Source organism: Salmo salar, chromosome ssa03 (genome assembly GCF_905237065.1).
Source record: "Salmo salar chromosome ssa03, Ssal_v3.1, whole genome shotgun sequence".
NCBI lineage: Eukaryota > Metazoa > Chordata > Actinopteri > Salmoniformes > Salmonidae > Salmo > Salmo salar.
This window is the reverse complement of record NC_059444.1, coordinates 95,380,980-95,400,718: the sequence shown is the minus strand read 5'-3', so window position 1 is coordinate 95,400,718 and position 19,739 is coordinate 95,380,980. Positions and strand designations below refer to the sequence as shown.

The window sequence follows — 19,739 nt, the reverse complement described above, 5'->3', positions numbered from 1 at the left end:
CTAACCTGACCCCATAACAACCCAAGCCTGGTCTCATGTACTGCTAACCTGACCCCATAACAACCCAAGCCTGGTCTCATGTACTGCTAACCTGACCCCATAACAACCCAAGCCTGGACTCATGTACTGCTAACCTGACCCCATAACAACCCAAGCCTGGTCTCATGTACTGCTAACCTGACCCCATAACAACCCAAGCCTGGTCTCATGTACTGCTAACCTGACCCCATAACAACCCAAGCCTGGTCTCATGTACTGCTAACCTGACCCCATAACAACCCAAGCCTGGTCTCATGTACTGCTAACCTGACCCCATAACAACCCAAGCCTGGTCTCATGTACTGCTAACCTGACCCCATAACAACCCAAGCCTGGTCTCATGTACTGCTAACCTGACCCCATAACAACCCAAGCCTGGTCTCATGTACTGCTAACCTGACCCCATAACAACCCAAGCCTGGTCTCATGTACTGCTAACCTGACCCCATAACAACCCAAGCCTGGTCTCATGTACTGCTAACCTGACCCCATAACAACCCAAGCCTGGACTCATGTACTGCTAACCTGACCCCATAACAACCCAAGCCTGGTCTCATGTACTGCTAACCTGACCCCATAACAACCCAAGCCTGGTCTCATGTACTGCTAACCTGACCCCATAACAACCCAAGCCTGGACTCATGTACTGCTAACCTGACCCCATAACAACCCAAGCCTGGTCTCATGTACTGCTAACCTGACCCCATAACAACCCAAGCCTGGTCTCATGTACTGCTAACCTGACCCCATAACAACCCAAGCCTGGTCTCATGTACTGCTAACCTGACCCCATAACAACCCAAGCCTGGTCTCATGTACTGCTAACCTGACCCCATAACAACCCAAGCCTGGTCTCAGATCTGTTTGTGCCGTCTTGCCAACTAGCTCCTATGGTCTTTGTCACTTGTTGTCCCTTGGCAAGGCGGCACAAACAGATCCGGAACCAGGCTACTATAATACACAGCACCCCTGCCTAGGTCAGCAGGCCTGAACCAGGCTACTATAATACACAGCACCCCTGCCAAGGTCGGCAGGCCTGGACCGGGCTACTATAATACACAGCACCCCTGCCTAGGTCGGCAGGCCTGGACCAGGCTACTATAATACACAGCACCCCTGCCTAGGTCGGCAGGCCTGGACCAGGCTACTATAATACACAGCACCCCTGCCTAGGTTGGTAGGCCTAAACCAGGCTACTATAATACACAGCACCCCTGCCTAGGTCGGCAGGCCTGGACCAGGCTACTATAATACACAGCACCCCTGCCTAGGTCGGCAGGCCTGAACCAGGCTACTATAATACACAGCACCCCTGCCTAGGTCGGCAGGCCTGGACCAGGCTACTATAATACACAGCACCCCTGCCTAGGTCGGCAGGCCTGGACCAGGCTACTATAATACACAGCACCCCTGCCTAGGTCGGCAGGCCTGGACCAGGCTACTATAATACACAGCACCCCTGCCTAGGTCGGCAGGCCTGGACCAGGCTACTATAATACACAGCACCCCTGCGTAGGTCGGCAGGCCTGAACCAGGCTACTATAATACACAGCACCTCTGCCTAGGCCGGCAGGCCTGTTACGAATCCCCTTTTACTCTTTAGAGCAATGGGTAGCAGGTCTGCCTACAGTGAGACCTGCAAGGGGCGTAACAGTCGTAGCTCACTTAAATCACTACAGTACCAACAACATGTTGCAGACAGGCAGTAGCACCCAACCCCAGCCCACACACACCCCAACATGCTGCAGACAGGCAGTAGCACCCAACCCCAGCCCACACCCACCCACACACACACCCCAACATGCTGCAGACAGGCAGTAGCACCCAACCCCAGCCCACACCCACCCCAACATGCTGCAGACAGGCAGTAGCACCCAACCCCAGCCCACACCCACCCCAACATGTTGCAGACAGGCAGTAGCACCCAACCCCAGCCCACACCCACAACACCCCAACATGCTGCAGACATGCAGTAGCACCCAACCCCAGCCCACACCCACCCCAACATGCTGCAGACAGGCAGTAGCACCCAACCCCAGCCCACACCCACACACACCCCAACATGCTGCAGACAGGCAGTAGCACCCAACCCCAGCCCACACACCCCAACATGCTGCAGACAGGCAGTAGCACCCACCCCCAGCCCACACCCACCCCAACATGCTGCAGACAGGCAGTAGCACCCAACCCCAGCCCGCACCCACCCCAACATGCTGCAGACAGGCAGTAGCACCCAACCCCAGCCCACACACACCCCAACATGCTGCAGACAGGCAGTAGCATCCAACCCCAGCCCACACACACCCCAACATGCTGCAGACAGGCAGTAGCACCCAACCCCAGCCCACACACACACACACCCCAACATGTTGCAGACAGGCAATAGCACCCAACCCCAGCCCACACACACCCCAACATGCTGCAGAAAGCCAGCCCACATGCGGCACCCAGAAGACAGTAACACCCACCACCTTCGTCCAGTGTGTCTGCGGTGTCTGGGAAGGCATCATTATGTAGGAGAGGTGGGGAGACAGGCCGGTCCGAGGTCGCTACTCCCACTGCTGTTGGGTCGTATACAGCTGCTGCAGCTGGACCCAGGTCTCTGGTGGCGATGCACTTCACACCGTCCTGGCTAGCTGCTGACACGCTGTCGCCTCTGAAGCAGGCGGACAGAGGAACAGACACACAGGGGGGGCAGGACACAAACACACAGTCAGGGCAACTTGAACGATGCTAAATGACTGTGGTTCAAAATTCTTATTTACAATGACGGCCTACCGGGGAACAGTGGGTTAACTGCCTTGTTCAGGGGCAGGAGGACAGATTTTTACCTTGTCAGCTCGGGATTCGATCCAGCAACCTTGCCACCCCATCATAACTTATATGGACACACTCCCTACAGTTTGACAATCTCACCCCAATCTGGTTTACAAGTCTAGGATTTAACAACTGGATACGTGGATGGAGAAATTATTCTAACTAATTTACAGCTCTGTAGAATAGTTTCTATAAGACTATGAGCATTTGTCTGAACAGAAACGTCAAATGGAGGTCTCAACTGAAGGAACGTTTTAACACCACCTCCCTCTCTTTGATCAAGAACTGATTAACTTGCATAATGTACTTTATTGATGTCCCTGTGCAATTCAAATCACGGAATTCAAACCGCTGACAGCATTGCTAAATCGCTTTCGTTTGCTGGTCAAGGGTGGTACCGCGCAAAATAGTAAAGCTAGCAGGTTAGCAATCAGTTAGCAAGCGTTAAAACCCAATAGCTAGTTAGTTAGTTCTCTTCTGGCTAGTTACTTTTGAGCGATTACTAGGTAGCCAATATCAACTGTCAAGCGGACGTTATCTAGTTAATCATTGTTGACCAGATAACGTTACACAAGACAGCAGGAAAGACAAACGTTGCCCACTGATGGCCAATCGTTCGGTAGCCAGCTAGAAAGACAATGTTGCCACACTATACGTTAGCACAGCATTTGATGTCAAATCAGTTTACTGTTCCGGGTACCACGTTATCAAAGCACAACCAACCAACCAACCAACCAACGACTGGTACTGTAGCTATCTATTTAACAAGCTCTGGGGACAAAGGGGAAGAAAGCTAGAACCTTGCTAACGAACACTAGCCATAGTTAGCTGCTAGTTAGTTAGCTAGTTGGCTAACGTCATATGCTGCCACGATGTGGGCTTTGAGTTAACTAACGTCAGCTAGCCAACTAACGTTAACTAGCTGGCTACCAAGTGAAGGTAACATGTCATCTCAGTGACAATGAATACTGGCTAATAATAGTAATAACTAGCAATAGCTAGCTAACACCACTTCCACTGTTACCGAAATAGCTTCCAAGCATTGGCTTCTCTTACCAGGTTAGCTAACTAGCCATGTATACCTAAACACGAGGAAAGCATAGCAATGCGGCAGGTTGTTTTGAGTCAGAAATGCGCAAAGTGTTGGTTAGCCTCGATAGTGTAGTTAGCTAATTTGGATAACGTTATCAAGCTTGAGCGTTAGCTGACTTGTTTGCTGGCTAGCTACTGTTATCAAGACATTTCCCTAACTGTGTGGGAGCCAAAGTGTCTTACTAGCTAGCTAGCTAAATAAAGAAGCTGAGGTTAGGCCCAGCGAATCCCCGTTCTATTTTAGACTGTCTCCCCCGTGGCGCGATACCAACCTGGGCTGCCAATCATTCCAGTTTCGCTGCAGTTTGTGGGCGCTGCTAAGCCGAAACCCAAGGGCTTTACGGCTCATTACCTTTGCGAGAACAGCATGACCTGCTCTCAACGGGATTAAATTCCGTGAACAAGCGTATTTGCTCGCTATCTGTTTATTCTATGTCCATTAATGGACCCGCTACAGCTATCGGTGTGCGTTATGTTTTGTGTCGGGTCGGCCTCCTTCCTTTTTTTTCTCCTTTATTTTTTGTCTTCCACTACTTCTTCGATTCTTGATGAAAGAGCCACTGTCTCCTTCTCTTTATAACAGCGCCATCTGCCGGACTTTAGAACGACCAAGTAAGAGCTGTGACTGCAACAGGTTTGGTCAAATAACCCAGAGATTTACCTAGCTAACTTCACTGACCCTCAAAAAAACATACAAAAAATATAAACCGATGTTCATGTTCTCTTCTTCTTCTCAATCTCCTCTGCAGCTAGTTGTTTTTTTGCACATCGCTTGGAATATGCGTTGCTAAGCGACAGCATCAGGAGTGGGAGTGAGGAGAGAGCATGCATGCAGCAACAGAGGATGCAAGGTAAAGATGAGCAGAATTCAAAGCATTATGGTGTGTGTAGTAGTGCAAACTTTTAAGTTTTTTTTCTCTCCATAAAATGTTCATATAGCACACACACACACACACACACACACACACACACACACACACACACACACACACACACACACACAGCTATGCCTTACTGTACCAACAATTGATTCCCATTCACACACACATACACATGTGTACACATTTGTACACATGAAATATGAAACTGTAAATAAGCTGTAACAGCTGACAAATGAACAACAGGGTAGGACAAAACCCCCTCGCTCTACTGTAAAGAAGCTGTAACAGCTGACAAATGAACAACAGGGTGGGACAAACCCCCTCCCTCTACTGTAAAGAAGCTGTAACAGCTGACAAATGAACCACAGGGTGGGACAAAACCCCCTCGCTCTACTGTAGAGAAGCTTCATTCTTGTCTCTTCTGTAGATGTTATAACCATGTATTGCTACCACTGTGTCTTCAAAGGAATGACGTAAGTGAGTTCCAGATGTGAATTTATGAATGTTATCTGTTACTAGCAAGTTATCAAATTTCATGAACCTTGTTTCTTAGGCTACGTATGTTAATGTGGCCTATTTTTAGCACTTTACTGGGATGTTTCATTGTTTTTATTGCTTTGCTTTACTTATCAGAAGACATGACAGCAATATTTACGGTGAACAAAAATATAAACGCAACATGCAACAATTTCAACAATTTTCATTTCATCTAAGGTAATCAGTCAATTGAAATAATTGATTTCACTTGACTGAGAAAACAGATATTCATCTGTTGGTCACAGATACCTTAAAAAAAAGGTAGTGGCGGGGATCAGAAAACCAGTCAGTATGTGGTGTGACCATCATTTGCCTCATGCAGGGCGACACATCTCCTTCACATAGAGTTGATCAGGCTGTTGATTGTGGCCTGTGGAATGTTGTCCCACTCCTCTTCAATGCCTGTGCAAAGTTTCTGGATATTGGCGGGAACTGGAACACGTTGTCATACACGTCGATCCAGAGCATCCCAAACATGCTCAATGGGTAACATGTCTGGTGAGTAGGCAGGCCATGGAAGAACTGGGACATTTTTAGCTTCCGGGAATTGTGTACAGATCCTTGCAACATGGGGTCGTGCATTATCATGCTGAAACATCAGGTGATGGCGGCAAATGAATGGCACGAAAATGGACCTCAGGATCTCTGTGCATTCAATTTGCCATCGATAAAATGCAATGTGTTCGTTGCCTGTAGCTTATGCCTCCCCATACCATAACCCCACCGACACCATGGGGAACTCTGTTCACAACGTTGACATCAGCAAACCGCTCTCCCACACGACGCCGTACACGTTGTCTGCCATCTGCCCGGAACAGTCAAAACCAGGATTCATCCGTGAAGAGCACACTTCTCCAGCGTGCCCACTGAAGTCGATTACAACGCCTAACTGCAGTCAGGTCAAGACCCTGGTGAGGACGATGAGCACGCAGATCAGCTTCCCTGAGACGGTTCTGGCAGTTTGTGCAGAAATTATTTGGTTGTGTAAACCCACAGTTTAATCAGCGGCTCAGGTGGCTGGTCAAATTGTAGAATCCAATTCCTACATTTGAATATAAAAATTGATATTATCAAACAAAACTATGCTACATTTTATCTCTGGGACCCTCAGGATGACAAATCAGAGCAAGATTACTGACTGTAAGTGCATTATTTACCTTCAGAGGTGAATGTATCAAACCAGTAGCCGTGATAAAAGTGTTTTGTTGTTGTGCATTCTCCTCAAACAATAGCATGGTATTTTTTTTCACTGTAATAGCTACTGTAAATTGGACAGCACATTTAGATTAACAAGAATTTAAGCTTTCTGCCAATATCAGATGTGTCTATGTCCTGGGAAATCTTCTTGTTACTTACAACCTCATGCTAATCACATTAGCGCACATTAGCTCAACCGTCCCGCGGGGGACACACCGATCCCGTAGAGGTTTTAACAGCCAATGACTCACAATACTCCTACTAGGGCAAACCGTCTGTAGTCGGCCTGTGTGTAGCTGGTGTGGAGGAGTCAGGCGCAGGACAGCAGAAATGAGTAAGGAACGTAATTTACTCAAGGAATCAATAAATACAACACAATAAACTAGCCCACAAAAACAGACCGTATACATACAAACAATCACTCACAAATAACCATGGGGGAGCAAAGGGTTAAATAAAGAACAAGTAATTGGGGGGATTGAAACCAGGTGTGTAAAACAAAGACAAAACAAATGGAAAATGAAAAGTGGATCGGCGATGGCTAGAAGGCCGGTGACGTCGACCGCCGAACGCCGCCCGAACAAGGAGAGGGACCGACTTCGGCGGAAGTCGTGCCACTGTCTCAGTGCTAACAGGATAACTCAGGTTTATAGGGTCATGATACTGCTGACAATAGCATTCAGGGGAGTTATAGAAACATAAATTAGGTTACCCTCATCACTGTCAAACGCTCCCTAAAACACTTCAGCGAGCAGGCCTTTCTAATCAACCTGGCCCGGGTATCCTGGAAGGATATTGACCTCATCCCGTCAGTAGAGGATGCCTGTAGCCTCCAACCTCTCTCATCCTATTGGAGAGTGGCTCCACACACCCGTGAAGACTGCCTGGGTCCTAAATGAATAGCGGCCAGGCAGTCTTCATGGGTGTATGGAGCCACAATCCAATTGGATGAGGGAGGTTGGAGGCTACAGGGAGCAGGGGACACATTAGTTAATGAATAGATCATTAGTGCACGTAGCAGCAAAATGTTTTGGCAACTGAAAGTCTTATTGCAACAAAAACAAGAGTTTCTTATTGGACAGATTCAGGTAGGTGGTCCCTCCCCTTTTCTGTCCGTTTTGGTGTCTAGTCAACACGAGCCTGACGATGATGTGCTATCACAGTATCCCACAAGATGGCAGCATAGAGCAGAGGTGGAGTTTGAACTAAGCATATACAAATAACAAATAATGTATTCAACCCACATATTCAAACTTCTGCAACTCATTACATTGGAATAGAGGAGAGCTTTGCAGGCTCATGTTCATCTGCAGTATCTCTCTCTTTCACACTCGCTCTCTCTCTCTCTCTTTCAATATCTCTTCTTTCTCGTCTCTCAGAATGTAATAACAGATGATTGGCCATGCAGCTCTCCTCACTATATAATAACAGATGATTGGCCATGCAGCTCTCCTCACTATATAATAACAGATGATTGGTCATACAGCTCTCCTCACTATATAATAACAGATGATTGGTCATACAGCTCTCCTCACTATATAATAACAGATGATTGGTCATACAGCTCTCCTCACTATATAATAACAGATGATTGGTCATACAGCTCTCCTCACTATATAATAACAGATGATTGGTCATACAGCTCTCCTCACTATATAATAACAGATGATTGGTCATGCAGCTCTCCTCACTATATAATAACAGATGATTGGTCATACAGCTCTCCTCACTATATAATAACAGATGATTGGTCATGCAGCTCTCCTCACTATATAATAACAGATGATTGGTCATGCAGCTCTCCTCACTATATAATAAACGATGATTGGTCATACAGCTCTCCTCACTATATAATAACAGATGATTGGTCATACAGCTCTCCTCACTATATAATAACAGATGATTGGTCATACAGCTCTCCTCACTATATAATAACAGATGATTGGTCATACAGCTCTCCTCACTATATAATAACAGATGATTGGTCATACAGCTCTCCTCACTATATAATAACAGATGATTGGTCATACAGCTCTCCTCACTATATAATAACAGATGATTGGTCATACAGCTCTCCTCACTATATAATAACAGATGATTGGCCATGCAGCTCTCCTCACTATATAATAACAGATGATTGGCCATGCAGCTCTCCTCACTATATAATAACAGATGATTGGTCATACAGCTCTCCTCACTATATAATAACAGATGATTGGTCATACAGCTCTCCTCACTATATAATAACAGATGATTGGCCATGCAGCTCTCCTCACTATATAATAACAGATGATTGGTCATACAGCTCTCCTCACTATATAATAACAGATGATTGGTCATACAGCTCTCCTCACTATATAATAACAGATGATTGGTCATACAGCTCTCCTCACTATATAATAACAGATGATTGGTCATACAGCTCTCCTCACTATATAATAACAGATGATTGGTCATGCAGCTCTCCTCACTATATAATAACAGATGATTGGTCATACAGCTCTCCTCACTATATAATAACAGATGATTGGTCATACAGCTCTCCTCACTATATAATAACAGATGATTGGTCATACAGCTCTCCTCACTATATAATAACAGATGATTGGTCATACAGCTCTCCTCACTATATAATAACAGATGATTGGTCATACAGCTCTCCTCACTATATAATAACAGATGATTGGTCATGCAGCTCTCCTCACTATATAATAACAGATGATTGGTCATACAGCTCTCCTCACTATATAATAACAGATGATTGGTCATACAGCTCTCCTCACTATATAATAACAGATGATTGGTCATACAGCTCTCCTCACTATATAATAACAGATGATTGGTCATACAGCTCTCCTCACTATATAATAACAGATGATTGGTCATACAGCTCTCCTCACTATATAATAACAGATGATTGGCCATGCAGCTCTCCTCACTATATAATAACAGATGATTGGTCATACAGCGCTCCTCACTATATAATAACAGATGATTGACCATGCAGCTCTCCTCACTATATAATAACAGATGATTGGTCATACAGCTCTCCTCACTATATAATAACAGATGATTGGTCATACAGCTCTCCTCACTATATAATAACAGATGATTGGCCATGCAGCTCTCCTCACTATATAATAACAGATGATTGGTCATACAGCTCTCCTCACTATATAATAACAGATGATTGGTCATACAGCTCTCCTCACTATATAATAACAGATGATTGGTCATACAGCTCTCCTCACTATATAATAACAGATGATTGGTCATACAGCGCTCCTCACTATATAATAACAGATGATTGGTCATACAGCTCTCCTCACTATATAATAACAGATGATTGGTCATACAGCGCTCCTCACTATATAATAACAGATGATTGACCATGCAGCTCTCCTCACTATATAATAACAGATGATTGGTCATACAGCTCTCCTCACTATATAATAACAGATGATTGGTCATGCAGCTCTCCTCACTATATAATAACAGATGATTGGTCATACAGCTCTCCTCACTATATAATAACAGATGATTGGTCATACAGCTCTCCTCACTATATAATAACAGATGATTGGTCATGCAGCTCTCCTCACTATATAATAACAGATGATTGGTCATACAGCTCTCCTCACTATATAATAACAGATGATTGGTCATACAGCTCTCCTCACTATATAATAACAGATGATTGGTCATACAGCTCTCCTCACTATATAATAACAGATGATTGGTCATACAGCTCTCCTCACTATATAATAACAGATGATTGGTCATACAGCTCTCCTCACTATATAATAACAGATGATTGGTCATGCAGCTCTCCTCACTATATAATAACAGATGATTGGTCATACAGCTCTCCTCACTATATAATAACAGATGATTGGTCATACAGCTCTCCTCACTATATAATAACAGATGATTGGTCATACAGCTCTCCTCACTATATAATAACAGATGATTGGTCATACAGCGCTCCTCACTATATAATAAGAAAATGATGAGGTTGTTTAACTGTCCACCCTCTCGCTCTCTCTCTCTGTCTCTCTCTCTCTCTCTCTCTTTTACCTGTCCTTGTGCTTGTCTCCACCCCCTCCAGGTGTCGCCCATCTTCCCCACTTATCCTCTGGGTATTTATACCTGTGTTTTCTGTCTGTCTGTGCCAGTTTGTCTTGTTTGTTCAAGTCAACCAGCAGTTTGTCTCAGTTCCTTTTTTCCCGTCTCTTTTTTTCTCGCCCTCCTGATTTTTGACCCTTGACTGTCCTGACCCTGTATCCGCCCGCCTGACCACTCTGCCTGACCCTGAGCCTGCTTGTCGTCCTGTACCTTCACGAGGAGTGGCTTCGCGGTCTGATGGAAGAGCTCCAGGCGGTGGCCGTACGTCACGACCTAGCCTTGGACGCAATGCGGGAGCAATTCCGTGGGTTGCCTACTAGGCAGCCTACCACAACAGTAATCTCCCAGCCCCTCAGTAACCCGGCTGGTAGCGGCGCCGTCACCCCGGTTTCCCGGGAACCCCGCTTACCTCCCCCGGAGCGCTACGATGGAGATTCCAGAACCTGCCGGGTCTTTCTCTTCCAGTGCTCCCTCGTTTTCGAGCTGCAGCCTTCTTCGTTCCCCTTGGACTGCTCGAAGATAGTGTACATTATTACGCTGATGACCGGGAGAGCACTCGCCTGCGCAATGGTGGTGTGTGAGCAACAATCCACCGTCTGCCTCAGTCTGGAGGTATTCGTGGCGGAGGTGAGAAGTTTTCGAGCCTCCGGTGTCCAGGAGAGAGGCTGCCCGGAAGTTACTCCACCTTCGGCAGGACACCCTCAGTGTGATAGACTATGCGTTGAAGTTCCGCACGCTAGCAGCGGAGGGTCCCTGAAACCAGAAAGTGCTGTTCGACATGTTCCTGCACGGATTATCTGAGGAGGTAAAGGATGAGCTGGCAGCCCAAGAACTGCAGACGGATCTCGACTCACTCGTCACTTTAACCATCCGGATCAATGGTCGGCTACCGGAATGTAGGAGGGAGAAGAGGTTCGATTGCGGTCCCAATCGCTCACTTAGGGATCCCACCTAGCATCTGATGAACTCCGAAAGTCCCCGGCATCTATGTCCCCGAGAGGATCCGAGCTTACCCGAGTCCCTCCAAGAGCCTCCGGAGACTGCCGATTCACCTCTTCCCGAGCCGATGCAGCTCAGCAGGGCTAGGCTGTGTCCACCTGTCCCTTCAAGAGACCTAGTTCATTCGTTGGAGTGAGTACACTGCTGGGTCTTAAAGATAATGGTTCTTCTCCCCTTACTCGCCCCCTCTCCATGCCACCCTGCTGTGGGGCGACCAGTCCAAGTCTCTCCAGGTACTTATCGACTCGGGTGCCGATGTGAGTCTCATGGACGTTCCTCTGGCGCACGAGCTGGGCATCCCCACTCAACCCCTCTCCATTCCCATGGGTTACAGCACTGGACGGGCGCTCTATAGGCCGGGTCACCCACCAGACAACCACAGCGAGACGATCCAATTCCTGCTGGTTGAGTCTCCGCAGGTTCCCGTGGTATTGGGATTCTCTTGGCTCCAGCGACACAATCCCTCCATTAACTGGACTACTGGTGCCATCGTGGGCTGGAGCCTGTCCTGCCACACTCATTGCCTGAAGTCAGCCCTGCCCGCCCCTGGACGTCTTCCTGGGGGCTTGGAGATTGCCCCGGACCTCTCCGCCAGCCTTGCAGAGTACCAGGACCTCTGGGAGGGGTTCAGTAAGGCCCGGGCCACTTCTCTTCTGCAGCACCGACCGGTATCCAAGAAGGTCAAGCCTAAGGCGCTGGCACGCCGCTATAGTGCCGTGGCCACACAACCTCGGAAGCCGAGACCGTCATCCCCCGCTCCAAGATCATTAGCCCCTCTGCTGTTTGTCCTCTGTTGCCCCGTACCCTCCGTAATTGTCCTACCTTTTCTGTGTCTAGAGACAAAACCATGTCTGACTGCCCTTTGTCTTCTGTTTCTAGGTCCATCCCTCCCCCGTGTCATCGATGGCCAGCCAGCGTACACGGTGAGACGCCTCCTGAGGGTTTGACCACGGGGCAGGGGTTCCCGCTAAAGACATCCTGGACCTGGCCCTCATCACCGTCTTTCACCGCCGGCACCCCAGTCAACCAGGTATCCGCCCAGGTGGAACACCAGGTGACGGCCTTAAGAGGGGGGGTACTGGCATGCCCTGATCTGTTTCACCTGTCTCTGTGTTTGTCTCCACCCCCTCCAGGTGTCGCCCATCTTCCCCACTTATCCTCTGGATATTTATACCGGTGTTTTCTGTGTGTGTCAGTTCGTCTTGTTTGTTCAAGTCAACCAGCGTTTTGTCTCAGCTCCTGTTTTTCCCCAGTCTCTCTTTTTCTTGTCCTCCTGGTTTTTGACCCTTGACTGTCCTGACCCTGTACCCGCCTGCCTGATCCTGACCCTGCCTGCCGTCCTGTACCTTTGCTCCACTTCTGGATTACCGACCTCTGCCTGACCTGAGCCTGCCTGCCGTCCTGTACCTTGACCTCTACTCTGGATTACCGACCCCTGCCTGCCTCGACCTGTCGTTTGCCTGCCTCTGTTGTTACTATAAACATTGTTACTTCACACAGTCTGCACTTGGGTCTTACCTTGATTCCTGATATAAACATGAAACTCCAAAGGAATAAAGACATTTCAAATGTCATATTATGTGCAAATAGTTCAAGTACAAAAGGAAATAAATAAACATAAATATGGGTTGTATATACAATGTTTGTTCTTCACTGGTTGCCCTTTTCTTGTGGCAACAGGTCACAAATGTTGCTGCTGTGATGGCACACTCTGGTATTTCACCCAATAGATATGGGATTCTATCAAAATTGGGTTTGTTTTTGAACTCTTTCTGGGTTTGTGTAATCTGAGAGAAATGTGTTTCTAATATGGTCATACATTTGGCAGCAGGTTAGGAAGTGCAGCTCAGTTTCAACCTCATTCTGTGGGCAGTGTGCACATAGCCTAGGCAGACTTGAGAGCCAAGTCTGCCTACTGCAGCCTTTCTCAATAGCAAGGCTATGCTCACTGAGTCTGTACAAAATGCTCTGTGGGGTCTGTTTGTGTTTGTGAACAGAGCCCCAGGACCAGCATGCTTAGGGGACTCTTCTCCAGGTTGCTACAGGACTCTTCTCCAGGCTACTACGGGACTCTTCTCCAGGTTGCTACGGGACTCTTCTCCAGGCTACTACGGGACTCTTCTCCAGGTTGCTATGGGACTCTTCTCCAGGCTGCTATGGGACTCTTCTCCAGGTTGTCCCTGATCTCTCTTTTGAAGAACATATCAAGACTGTTTCAAGGGCATCTTTTTTCCATCTACATAACATTGCAAAAATCAGAAACTTTCTGTCCAAAAATGATGCAGAAAAATGTATCAATGCTTTTGTTACTTCTAGGTTGGACTACTGCAATGTTCTACTTTCCAGCTACCCGGATAAAGCACTAAATAAACTTCAGTTAGTGCTAAATACGGCTGCTAGAATCCTGACTAGAACCCCAAAATTTGATCATATTACTCCAGTGCTAGCCTCCCTACACTGGCTTCCTGTTAAGGCAAGGGCTGATTTCAAGGTTTTACTGCTAACCTACAAAGCATTACATGGGCTTGCTCCTACCTATCTTTCTGATTTGGTCCTGTCGCACATACCTACACGTACGCTACGGTCACAAGACGCAGGCCTCCTAATTGTCCCTAGAATTTCTAAGCAAACAGCTGGAGGCAGGGCTTTCTCCTATAGAGCTCAATTTTTATGGAATGGTCTGCCTACCCATGTGAGAGATGCAGACTCGGTCTCAACCTTTAAGTCTTTACTGAAGACTCATCTCCTCAGTGGGTCCTATGATTGAGTGTAGTCTGGCCCAGGAGTGTGAAGGTGAACGGAAAGGCTCTGGAGCAACGAACCGCCCTTGCTGTCTCTGCCTGGCCGGTTCCCCTCTCTCCACTGGGATTCTCTGCCTCTAACCCTATTACAGGGGCTGAGTCACTGGCTTATTGGTGTTCTTCCATGCCGTCCCTAGGAGGGGTGCATCACTTGAGTGGGTTGAGTCACTGACGTGGTCTTCCTGTCTGGGTTGGCGCACCCCCTTGGGTTGTGCCGTGGCGGAGATCTTTGTGGGCTATACTCGGCCTTGTCTCAGGATGGTAAGTTGGTGGTTGAAGATATCCCTCTAGTGGTGTGGGGGTGGGGTTATATCCTTCCTGTTTGGCCCTGTCCGGGGGTATCGTCGGATGGGGCCACAGTGTCTCCTGACCCCTCCTGTCTCAGCCTCCAGTATTTATGCTGCAGTAGTTTATGTGTCGGGGGGCTAGGGTCAGTCTGTTATATCTGGAGTATTTCTCCTGTCTTATCCGGTGTCCTGTGTGAATTTAAGTATGCACTCTCTAATTCTCTCTTTCTCTCTTTCTTTCTTTCTCTCTCGGAGGACCTGAGCCCTAGGACCATGCCTCAGGACTACCTGACATGATGACTCCTTGCTGTCCCCAGTCCACCTGGCCGTGCTGCTGCTCCAGTTTCAACTGTTCTGCCTGCTGCTATGGAACCCTGACCTGTTCACCAGACGTGCTACCTGTCCCAGACCTGCTGTTTTCAACTGTCTAGAGACAGCAGGAGCGGTAGAGATACTCTCAATGATCGGCTATGAAAAGCCAACTGACATTTACTCTTGAGGTGCTGACTTGTTGCACCCTCGACAACTGTGATTATTATTATTTGACCATGCTGGTCATTTATGAACATTTGAACATCTTGGCCATGTTCTGTTATAATCTCCACCCGGCACAGCCAGAAGAGGACTGGCCACCCCTCATAGCCTGGTTCCTCTCTAGGTTTCTTCCTAGATTTTGGCCTTTCTAGGGAGTTTTTCCTAGCCACCGTGCTTCTACACCTGCATTGCTTGCTGTTTGGTGTTTTAAGCTGGGTTTCTGTACAGCACTTTGAGATATCAGCTGATGTAAGAAGGGCTATATAAATACATTTGATTTGATTTGATTTGTCCTATAACTGATTCAAGTATTTTTAGCCAGATCCTAATTGGTATGTAGAATTTTATGTTCCTTTTGATGGCATAGAAGGTCCTTCTTGCCTTGACTCTCAGATCGTTCACAGCTTTGTGGAAGTTACCTGTGGCGCTGATGTTTAGGCCGAGGTATGTATAGTTTTTTGTGTGCTCCAGGGCAACGGTATCTAGATGGAATTTGTATTCGTGGTCCTGGCAACTGGACCTTTTTTGGAAACCCATTATTTTTGTCCTACAGAGATTTACTGTCAGGGCCCAGGTCTGACAGAATCTGTGCAGAAGATCTAGGAGCTGCTGTAGCCCCCCCCCCTCTCTCTCCACACTAACTTTCCTTGGCTTCCACTTTGCACTCACACGTCATGTTGCCAGGAAACAGCACAGTACAATAAACAGTGTCCAAGTCAAGGGGTTTCTCTCTGACAGTGAAGGGCATGGCGGTGATGACAGCTGATGACTAAAGAAGGGGAACACTGGTTATAACTGTCTGGACATGGTAGAGAGGACAGAGGTTATAACTGTCTGGACATGGTAGAGAGGACAGAGGTTATAACTGTCTGGACATGGTAGAGAGGACAGAAGTTATAACTGTCTGGACATGGTAGAGAGGACAGAAGTTATAACTGTCTGGACATGGTAGAGAGGACAGAAGTTATAACTGTCTGGACATGGTAGAGAGGACAGAGGTTATAACTGTCTGGACATGGTAGAGAGGACAGAAGTTATAACTGTCTGGACATGGTAGAGAGGACAGAAGTTATAACTGTCTGGACATGGTAGAGAGGACAGAAGTTATAACTGTCTGGACATGGTAGAGAGGACAGAAGTTATAACTGTCTGGACATGGTAGAGAGGACAGAAGTTATAACTGTCTGGACATGGTAGAGAGGACAGAGGTTATAACTGTCTGGACATGGTAGAGAGGACAGAAGTTCTAACTGTCTGGACATGGTAGAGAGGACAGAAGTTCTAACTGTCTGGACATGGTAGAGAGGACAGAAGTTATAACTGTCTACATGGTAGAGAGGACAGAAGTTAACAACTTCACACTCCCATCAGATTCTCAGTGCTTCAATAACAAGTTAGGGAGTCCAACTGGGTCCAGGTTTGGTCGGGGTAGGCCACCATTGTAAATAAAAATGTGTTCTTAACCCACTTGCCTAGTTAAATTATACTTTTTTAAACCCTGTCCATCCATTCGGGCACGGACTGGGACCACAAATCGGTCTTAAAGCCCCCATTATCAGCGATCATTAGCCCCCGTTGTTATTAAAGTACTGAGCAGCTGATGGGAGTGTGAAAAGGTTGTGATCATTCTGTGCCAAACCTCCAATTGTGACAGGCCCACATAGACTAAAGATGACCCATCTGACGTTAGCCTGTAAAGGTAAATGTCCAGACTATCCATACATCTGTTCAACTGAAGCCAGTGAGTTACACATGTATTCTGGCCATCTTCTGGCATATAATTTTATCTATTTATTTATATTTACTCATTTCATATGTATATACTGTATTCTATTTTTCTGTATTTTAGTTAGTGCCACTCCGATGTTGCTCGTCCTGATATTTATACATTTCTTAATTCCATTATTTTACTTTTATATTAGTGTGTATTGTTGTGAACTGTTAGATATTACTGCACTGTTGGAGCTAGGAACACAAAGCATTTCACTACACCAGCAATAACATCTGCTAAACATGTGCATGTGAACAATAACATTTGATTTGATTTGTTTTTGATCGGTCCATAGTCCTTAGATTTGACTAAAAATCAATCCCAGAGTCCACCAGAACATTGCTTATATTTAGAACAAGACTGGCATATTTGGAAGCCTCAGCGTCATCGTCATCATCCTAACATGGCCAGTGTCCCAAATGGCACCCTATTCCTTATATAGTGCACTACCCATAGGGCTCTGGTCATAAGTAGTGCACCATGTAGGGAATAGGGTGCCATAGGGCTCTGGTCAAAAGTAGAGCACTATGTAGGGAATAGGGTGCCATAGGGCTCTGGTCAAATGTAGAGCACTATGTAGGGAATAACTTGCCATTTGGTACACATCCACGGAACAGGGATCCACCCTGTGAGGTAGTCTCTGGAAAACACCTCACACTGATTACGCACGCACGCACCCTGAAAATATCCATCCCTGCTCCACCCTTCAATCTGGGAGTATCTGGGTCACAGGTCCACCCACCCACCCACCCACCTACACACACACACACACAGTCATGAGAGGGCCAGGTATAATCACAACATCAGAACAGAATAACATGCTGTCAAGGAGAGGGTCAGTCTAATAATGTGGAGATCACTGGGCAAGATGACGAGGACTCTGTCTGTCTGTCTGTCTGTCTGTCTGTCTGTCTGTCTGTCTGTCTGTCTGTCTGTCTGTCTGTCTGTCTGTCTGTCTGTCTGTCTGTCTGTCTGTCTGTCTGTCTGTCTGTCTGTCTGTCTGTCTGTCTGTCTCTCTCTCTCTCTCTCTCTCTCTCTCTCTCTCTCTCTCACACACACACACACACACACACACACACACACAAAGGTCCTAGTTATTAGCCTGCTGGTCTCAGATCTATATAATCTGTACATATCCCAGAGCAGGCTAGATCCTAGTTATTAGCCAGGGATTTTTCTATAGAACATAGAACATAGAATGTCCTCTCACAATGCTGTTTCTAGGACACTCCAGCCTGACTCCTATGGATTTGACCTTTGACTCCTTTCCTCTTACCATCCCTGACCTGAGGAATTCTACCCCTCTGCCACCATCGATTTTCAGCACCCCATACTCTCCAACACACACACACACACACACACACACACACACACACACACACACACACACACACACACACACACACACACACACACACACACACACACACACACACACACACACACACACACACACACACACACACTTAACTCCATCCCAGACAGTCTCCTGGTCTGAGAGCACCATAGATGTCTGGAGCCAGTAGGGCACATTCCTCCCTCTGTACCCAGCTTAAGGGGTCAGGGGCTGAGAAGAACTATGCCACGATCCCCTGATCCAGAAACACTGTGGTGATCAGACCAGGAGACAGAAAGATGTTTTAGCCTTGAGACAATTGAGACATGGATTGTGTATGTGTTTCATTCAGAGGGTGAATGGGCAAGACAACATATTTAAGTGCCTTTGAACGGGGTATGGTAGTAGGTGCCAGGCGCACCAGTTTGTGTCAAGAACTGCAATGCTGCTGGGTTTTTCACACTCAACAGTTTCTCGTGTGTATCAAGAATGGTCAGCCACCCAAAGGACATCCAGACAACTTGACCCAACTGTGGGAAGCATTGGAGTCAACATGGGCCAGCATCCCTGTGGAACGCTTTCAACACCTTGTGGAGTCCAAACCCCGACGAATTGAGGCTGTTCTGAGGGCAAAAGGGGGTGCAACTCAATATTAGGAAGGTGTTCTTAGTGTTTGGTATAATCAGTGTAGATGCTATATAGAAAATATGGAATATATATAGTATCATTCTAGATTTGACCTCTGTGTTTGATATGTATGACAGCTTCTCTGTCTTGTCTCACGCCACCTCCTGTTGTGGTATGTCTATGTCTATGTCTATGTCTATGTCTATGGGCTCTCTAAATAGGTAAAGGGATAGTTCACTCATATTACTAAATTAGGTTTTGGTTTCCTTACTCTGTAAGCAGTCTGTGGACAGGAAACCAATATGTTATTTAGTCATTTGGGTGAACTACCCCTTTAAGTTAATTTGAGAGATGGCCTGCTCTGTGTGTCTCCTTTATCTACAGCAGGTTTACACATAGGATCCCCACTATCTGTGTGTGTGTGTGTGTGTGTGTGTGTGTGTGTGTGTGTGTGTGTGTGTGTGTGTGTGTGTGTGTGTGTGTGTGTGTGTGTGTGTGTGTGTGTGTGTAAGTGTACGTGTGTGTGTGTGTGTGTGTGTGTGTGTGTGTGTGTGTGTGTGTTATCCAGTAAACTCCACTGATCACAGTAAACCTTTGAGAGCCCTCTGTTAGTTCAAAGTTCCTAATATAATGTCACACACAGTGGCACGACATAGCAGACCTGGCTTCAAATACTATTTCAAATATCTCAATTAC

The 19,739-nt window shown here is 46.8% G+C and overlaps 1 protein-coding gene and 1 long non-coding RNA gene across 2 annotated transcripts in view; one reads left to right on the top strand and one right to left on the bottom strand.

Moving 5' to 3' along the window:
* smg1 (SMG1 nonsense mediated mRNA decay associated PI3K related kinase) overlaps positions 1-4,490 on the bottom strand; it is a 121,071-nt gene extending 116,581 nt beyond the window's left edge. The window contains 2 exon segments of the mRNA XM_045715889.1: positions 2,508-2,695; positions 4,221-4,490. Of these exon segments, the coding sequence (XP_045571845.1) occupies positions 2,508-2,695; positions 4,221-4,297 (265 nt within the window). The 5' untranslated portion in view covers positions 4,298-4,490.
* LOC123741754 (uncharacterized) lies at positions 4,478-12,832 on the top strand. The gene is made up of 3 exons (XR_006769314.1): positions 4,478-4,560; positions 4,698-4,799; positions 12,567-12,832. It is a non-coding gene; the product is annotated as an uncharacterized lncRNA (long non-coding RNA).
* The last annotated feature ends 6,907 nt before the right edge of the window (positions 12,833-19,739 follow it).